Source organism: Cyprinus carpio, chromosome B12 (genome assembly GCF_018340385.1).
Source record: "Cyprinus carpio isolate SPL01 chromosome B12, ASM1834038v1, whole genome shotgun sequence".
Lineage (NCBI taxonomy): Eukaryota > Metazoa > Chordata > Actinopteri > Cypriniformes > Cyprinidae > Cyprinus > Cyprinus carpio.
Genome location: NC_056608.1, coordinates 25,510,099 through 25,518,339, shown reverse-complemented (window position 1 = coordinate 25,518,339; position 8,241 = coordinate 25,510,099). Strand labels below are relative to the sequence as shown.

The following is an 8,241-nucleotide window of genomic DNA, read 5'->3' as shown; positions in this document are numbered from 1 at the left end:
AAATGGAGTTTAAAGGAATCGTTTGTTTCAGTTTTGTTGTGACTTTAGTATATGTGTCCTTGTCAGGGTTATTATAGGTAACTAAAACTATGAACTTTTTTTTTTTACTTCCATAACGTCACTTTCCCTCAACTCCCTCACCCCTGTCCCACCCCCCCCCCCACCCAACCCACACGTTCCCTTACTTTCGTCTGTTGCCACGGCACCCTTCTCCCTTTTCTTTCGTTTACTTTTTGTTCCTACTCACTCCCTCCACCCTAAACCTTTACCCCCTGACCTTCCTGCACGATTCTCGATCGAATATTCATCAACTACTCCATCACTAAAACCTCACCCCCTTAATCATTCTCCTAGCCCCCCCCCCCACCAAACACCGAAGCCCCTCCCCCGTGCTCACCTTCCATGCCCCCCCGCACAGCACATCTAAACCGCAAACCTCCTTCCAAACACGACTCCCTACTCCCCCCAGCCCCTTCTATCTTGGGTTATTCACGCCGCCAACCTGAACGTGACACACCCCCCGTTCCATCCTCCTTCCCTCATTATCTTATCGTCCCCATTTTGGAATACTCCCTTTGTTTTGATGTTGTTTTTTTTTGGCCAGACACCTCTCTGTTGCTCCCTAAGGCTGCCTTTATTTCCCTCAAAACATTACAGTAAAAATCCCGTAATCTTGTGCCATAATATTTAAATTCCACGTGTTTTCTATGGTATCTCGTTGACTGTCATTTCGTTGTGATTCCGTGCATTTTCAGCATGCCTCCTCCCGTCTCAGTGTCCATGATTCCGCCCTTTGACATTTATAGTTCCTTGTCCCAATCCTGCCTTAGAGTCCGCTGAATAGCACAACGAACTAGAAAAAACCACGGAACTGTAATAAGCACCCTTGTGGCGACTTTGGAGAATTGCAGCATTTCCGTGTGTTCATACAAGTATGTGGTAACATGAGACCATGCTCACGTGTGAAATCGAGCTTGTTTGTGGGTCTCGGATAGCACGTGTTTTGCGTATTTGTGTTTCAAGCGTCCGTCAGAATAATATTCCACCGGAAACACAAATCTCTCGACAGTCTCTGTGTGTTTCCAGCTGTGTTTCTCAGGCCATTTTTCTGTGTTGCAGTTCAAACACCTGCATAGCATGTCATTAAACACCGTTCATTAGAGACTTAACCAACATGCTTCCATTGTTTTCATTGCAAACGCTTTACGTTCGGTTTTTGTTTGTGATAAACCTTCTAAAAAAACTAGCATTAAAAAGTTCATTTTGTGCAGCGTTCATGTGCTGGGACATGCAAAAACTTACCTGCCAACCAGATCCTTCATTTCTTTCTGTTTCCACAAGGTTAGGAATCTATCACGATGAGTCTCTGGGACCAACATCAACATTGTGCTCTGTCCGAATGACCTGGTGGGATATCGTCAGGTGAGCGATGGTCGGAAATGTTTGATATATAATATTTTTCAGTACTGAACTGGCCTCTGCTTATGCTGTTCTAGACTGTGCCTCTTATAGTGTATAGTGAAACAGTAATAGATTTTGTGGTGGAAAAATCTCTTAAATATACATAATCATTTCAAAATAATAATTGGAGCCTGCTGGTCGTCATGTGTTTGTTTATGAGCTGATGGATTACAGGTATTGTACTTTGAGAAGAAAATTATATTTCAGTGCATTGGTGTTCAAATTCATCTTCACTTTGCATTCTCCTGCAAACTTTTGTGTACTAAAAATCATTTGTGTTCTTAGAGAAAGTTTTGCGTTCTCCGTCTTTGCTAAAAAAATGTGAATGCAAAGTATTTACTGGGAATGCAAAAGGTTTGTAAGTGAAAGAGAACATGCAAAAGATTTGAATTTAATGCAAAATGACAGGGGATTGAAAAAAATTTGTAAGTGAACCAAAAGCTTGAAATGTCATGCAAATTATGCAGACATTTTGTTAATAATGCAAAAGTTTTGTAAGTGAATGCAAAAGATTTGAATGTTAATTCAAATTTTATCGGGGAAATGTAAAGTGAACACAAAGTTTTGTTGCAAAAATGATCAGGTTGACGCAGACATTTTGTTACCAATGCAAATATCATATCAAAAACCATATAAAAAAATTTTTATCAAAATAACAAAAAATTTAACACAAAAATTAAAATGTTAATTGAAAATTGAACACAAAGTTTCTTGGGGGAACATAAAAGTGACATAAACATAAAATCTAATTTTTTCCTTTTTAGGTGGGTTTGAATAGATTTTGCAAACAAACCATGTCCAACAACATTGAAAGGAAACAGTGATTTAAAAGACGGATCATTCCCAAATTGGGCGTAACCATCAACCATAAACAACCAATCCACTCACATTCACATCTGCCTTATTTCCTAGTTCCTTCGCTTTTTTAAACCCTTTAACCTCTTTGGCATATTTTGGATTTTTTACTGATTTTGGCATACCTGAATTTAAAATAGTGCCCTACTCACATACATTGGAGTAAATTGATAGAAATGGGTCTCATTGCACAGACGAAAATGCCCTAATGTTTAACACACATGTGGAATAATTAATATTTCTTTATTATAGCCTATTTTTTCATAATTTTATGATAAACACAAATAAAAAATCTAATTTAGATTTTTATTTTACTATGTTTTTATTTGAAAGTCTGTTATTTAAGATTTAAGACTATTTGGTCCATCTCACTGCAGAAAGTTTATTTTGATTTCACTAGGTGCCAGTAAACAGGGGAAACAATTAAAAAAAAAAAAAAAAAGTCATTGAGATTTATTTGAAGGGATGCAATATGTCCACTAGGGGTCTCCATTCTGCGGGTTCAGGCATACCTGAATTTAAAAGAGTCCCATTACGCCATTACGGAAAACGCTGTATTTCTGCCGTTCCAAAAGCACCTCCTGCTGGCAGAGAATGAATGTGCATTTTTATTAAGCATGAACACTGTTTTTGTTCAGACCAATGTGAAAATCAACCCATGTTTTTATGCAAACTCGCAGAGTTGCAAATGTGAACTGGGGGATCGACGAAAAGCTAATGCATTATAATAAAAAAAAAAAAAAACAGTAAAATATATTTGTTATTTAATTAATAGACTAAAATTAATTCGTAATTATTTATATTAATATAGCCCAATAATGGATACTTTTGCCTCCATTTTCGAAAACATTTTTTTTAAGTTAATCATTCTAAAAATCTTTTTGTTTTTGTGAAAACTTGTATCTGAACTCTAAAGCATGCTTTTTACAGTCATTTTAATTTTATTTGTGCAGGTCTTAAAAAGTCTTAAATATGAGCTTAAATATCCTGCAGATACCATGGTCTGCCAAAAACCACCAATTTATGTTTTTAGGCTTATATAATTGTCTGGACCTCAGCTAGTGAGGAGGGTTTATTACTGGACCTCAAGCAATTTTAGCTGAAGACCCCTGTTCTATATGTATCCAGTGCTGAGTTCTGCTGTCAATCAAACTAAGCTTTTAAACTCTAAGTGTATGTTTCTGCCTGTGAGTGACTGTACAGGAGTGTGTGTGTGTGTGTGTGTGTGTGTGTGTGTGTGTGTGTGTGTGTGTGTGTGTGTGTGTGTGTGTGTGTGTTTTAGAATTAGAAACGAGACGCTGAATTAATTTACAGCAGATTGTGTTTCTGTACATGCCACTTTATGTATTCTTGTGCTAACCTTTTTCATGTGAAATGCATGTGTAATTTTCATTGCATTACTCAAGCAGATGGCATTTCGATCTCATGTATAAACATGGGCACACGTTTCAGCCTTCAGCGCTTCTGGGGTTGGCTGGAAGCTGCAAAAATAATAGTGACAAAGAATATGTATTGAGTTTGACAACTAGAAGAACACAATTGTGTTGCACGAAAAGTAGAGAAATGAGTGTCGGCTTCATTAATTGGTTAGTTTCTAGCTGCTTTGCTTGTTAAGCTGTTGTCACTGAGCAGATGCAGATGCTGTCAGTCATTTCAGATGCATAATGAATATCTGAGGTTAAAAGTTCTGTTTAAATCTGGGAATTAACTAAGCCTTTGGTGAGTTATGATACAAACACAAAAGCAATAGAGATTATGCACAGTTATGCTGGATAACATGATCATCTGTTTTTGTTCATGAACTACTGTAATTAAAATATATAAAAATTGAAAATTAAGTTTGTTATTTTCAATAAACATTTTCTCATATTTTTGTGCTGATATTATAATGAAAAACATCTGTATTAAATAGAAAAATTCAAATTTGAAGCATTTTCACAAGTTGGCTTTTGGCAATATATGTAATAAATATTTAAATATTTTATTTTATTTTATTTTATTTTATTTTATTTTATTTTATTTTATTTTATTTTATTTTATTTTATTTTATTTTACTGCTCAGCCATTTTTGGCCAACTTTATTTATTTATTTATTTATTTATTTATTTTTATTTATTATTACTGCCATTTTGGCCTACAACATTTTATTTTATTATATATATACATTTTTTTTTTTTACTGCTCTGCCATTTTTGGCCAACTTTATTTTATTTTATTTTATTTTATTTTATTTTATTTTATTTTATTTTATTTTATTTTATTTTATTATTTTATTTTATTTTATTTTATTTTATTTTATTTTATTTTATTTTATTTTATTTTACTTCTCTGCCATGTTTGGGCCACAAAATGTTCTTGTATTTTTTATTGTATTCTGGACTAATGTTTTTTCTGGTTTGTTGTTTTGTGTGTTTCCAGTCCATCAGCCTGATTGAGCGCGGGAATCCGTCCCGGAGTCTGGAGCAGGTGTGCCGCTGGGCAAACACCCAGCAGAGGCTCGACCCCGAGCACGCCGAGCATCACGACCACGCTATCTTCCTCACCAGGCAAGATTTTGGTCCCGCAGGTATGCAAGGTACTGTGTTTCTCTCGATCGAGGCTGTGCAGAGTAAGTGCTTCTTTCTGCTTCTGTTCTCCAGCGGTTGGCATCGTAATGCCCAGGCACCGTGTAAACTGGGCATCAGTGCCAACCTGCAGCAACCAAAAATACTCTTTGACCGAAGGAGAGTTTTTGGCATGTAGAGGAAACTAGTAGCTGTGCACTCAACAATACTAATATTCCTAGTTTTTGGTTTAAAAGTGTCCTTTCTAACTAGTTTGATGAAATTGACCAATTATTGTGTTTCACAAAGTTAAAATAATTCTTGCATGCATGCTATTAAAATGGAAAAGGTTCACCCAAAAAGTCATCATTTGCTCATCCTCTACCTGTATGAGTTTCTTTCTTCCGCTGAACACAAAAGAAGATATTTTAAGCAATCTTAGTAGCCAAACAATTGACGGTAGCCATTGACTTCCATAGTATTTTTTTCCATACTGTGGAAGTCAATGGCTGCCGTCAGCTGAGGGTGAGTATATAGTGACATAATTTTAATTTTTTGGCTAATATCCCTTTAAAATGAGTAGATTAAAACCTCTTTAGTAGTAAGTAGTAGTGGTTGTAGTTGAATACACAGCAAATTGAATTAAGTGTAAATAAAAACAAGTCTGTGAGGGACAGGCTTACTGTGATTTGGTGTTAATCAATTGATGAAACACTGAAAATTCATGCAAAAAAAAAAAAAAAAAAAAAATAATGATAAAAAGAAGAAAACACAAAAATGAGACAAAGTATACTGACTGTACATCTGTCTGTCTATGTCTGACATTGAGTCTATGTCTAAGATCCATAACTGATTAAATATGTTTAAATTACATTAAACTGCTATTTCACAAAGATGCGTTAACTTCATGGAAACATGATGACATTTAGATATTCTGTTTTTATTTAATTTTACTTTAAGTTTTAATCATTTTTAATGAGTTTTGTTTTTGTCTTATTAGTTTTTTATTTTTTAATTATGTCTATATAATTTTTTAATTAATTTTTAATTTAATACTTTAAGCTTATTTATTTCAGTATTTAGTTATTTTAGTATTTTAAGTGAAACTAAATGAAAATGAGAAATGTTGCCTTGGCAACCAGTTGAAATTAAAGTTTCCCTTACCATTTGTTTTGTTTCAAGTAACAATATTTTACAGAATAATAATAATAATAAATGTCAACACAGGTTCCTGCAGTGTAAATTAAAACAAAATGTCAAACACTAAATACAGCAGCACCAAAATATATTAACCTCCATCATTCTTTTAAGTGTGTGAATGTCATTGCATTAGATGCTGCAGGATCTTTTCTCTTCACTAACGTCACTGTTCTTCATGACTGTTGACGTCTCTGGTGTTTTGGTGGTTTTAATAGATGTAGAGAATCACATTAACATGATTCAATAACCACAAAACCTACTGTATTCAACACGACATGTACTCTATTAGGTTTTCAAACTAAACAAACATCTTTTATGCCTCTAAATTGTGTTTGTGCATCCTTCTTCAAAATACTTGACTCCTGATGTAATATCTTGTTCTAATGCAGTGACATGCACACACTGACTGTATTATTATTATTATTACTCAGTCGAGCTCCTGTCAGTCAGTCTTTCTGAAGTTTAGGGACTCGTTTCGAATGAGTGTTTGTTTAGGTTTCGTGGTCCTTGTGTGATTTTTAAAGACTGTTTTCTGCTGTTGCTACGCCACGGTCTCTGTTGTGCTCATAACATTGCAGAACGGCAACCTTTTACCCCGAGGGCAAACATTACGCTCCCGTCCCAAGCTTTAAGCCTCATTCGGAGCCCAAATATAGACGCATGTTTACAGTAAGGCTCATGAGTGACGGTGCTGGTGTGGATCTCCTGCTGCAGTCAGATGGAGTCAAGCAAGTCCCGGATGCAGCGCTGCTTGTGTTATTAACAGCGGTAGTGATTAGAAATGTCGTGGTCTGGAAAGAGATCAGGAGAACTGTTTTAAAGCTGTCAAATCGCTGTTCTTTTCCAGTAAAGTGTCAGTGAAAGGAGACGCTTCACCTTCAGATGTTGCTCATCCATCTCTGGGCATTATTAATTTTTTTTTTTTTTTTTTTTTTTTTTTTTTTTTTTTTTTTAACATTTATTTTATATGAGGTTTGTTATGAAAAATTTAAATGGTTAAAAAAAAAGGATTTAAAATAGTTCAATCCATGATTTGTGTGCTTTTCATTGTTTTAAATGTTTTAGATATATAAAACTTAGTTTCTTGCTTGGGTTTAAATGTGTTGTAGTGTATATAATATGTATAATAATATTATTATGTCATAAAATCTTTTATGTAAATGTAATAAAGTTATAATTTTATATATTTTGTTATAAAATAAATTAATTATATATTAAATGTAATAAACTGTGTGTGTATTTTATATATATATATATTTTTTAATTAAATGTATTATATATATTAAAATATATAAAATCAGAATTTTTCATTATTTTCTCATAATAAACATATAACATATATATATGTAAATATATGTAAAAAAAATTATATATCACAGTATATACGTATTAATGTATATTTATTTATTTTTGTTATTATATATTGTAAATGTATATTTAATGTGTGTGTGTATATACAGTATATATATATATATATATATATATATATATATATATAGATATATATATAATAATATAATAGAATGTATATTTATATATAATAATATAATATTTTATAGATAATAAAATATATCTAGTTTTAAAAATATTTAATTTTTCATTCAGCTTTTATTCCCTAGAATTTAAGATAGCTTGATGAATTCAATAAATGCTTGCAAAAAATATTTACGTTTCTTCCTGACATGCTGTACAGGGTTCAGGGTTTTTGTTTGTATATTTATATTTCTTTATGACAGCATGTTTATGTTCCATATAGAGAAACCAGTACTATCCTGTGTGAACCATCTTCATGCGGCGGCACTTTAATATCAGCCTCAGTATTCCAGATTAATGTCATCTAATACCCTGTGAATACAGCACTGCTGCCAGACGCTGTCACAACGCAACGCTTTTCCAGAGCAATGCAAAGCTGCATTCACCTGGAGGACATTTATCTGAGGATAGATAACGGCTCAGCTAGCAGCTTGATTTCTTATGCAACCCTTTCTCTGGCTAAATACATGTTTGCGATTTTTTATTTATTTTTTTTATTCTGGTTGTGTAAAAAATCCAATAAAACCTACATGGCTGCTGGGCAGCGGGAATATCACTAGGATTACACATGCAATCAGATGATGCTGGATCGGCCCAGTTATTATTGATGCTTTAACTGTTATTAAAACACTGAACGCTTCATACTGTA

General features: G+C 33.6%; 1 protein-coding gene across 1 annotated transcript in view; it reads left to right on the top strand.

Moving 5' to 3' along the window:
- The window catches only part of LOC109096251 (A disintegrin and metalloproteinase with thrombospondin motifs 14-like), a 42,093-nt gene that overhangs the window by 559 nt on the left and 33,293 nt on the right, over positions 1-8,241 (top strand). The window contains exon 2 of the mRNA XM_042734867.1: positions 4,735-4,882. Within this exon, the coding sequence (XP_042590801.1) occupies positions 4,735-4,882 (148 nt within the window). The remainder of the gene's footprint in view (positions 1-4,734; positions 4,883-8,241) is intronic.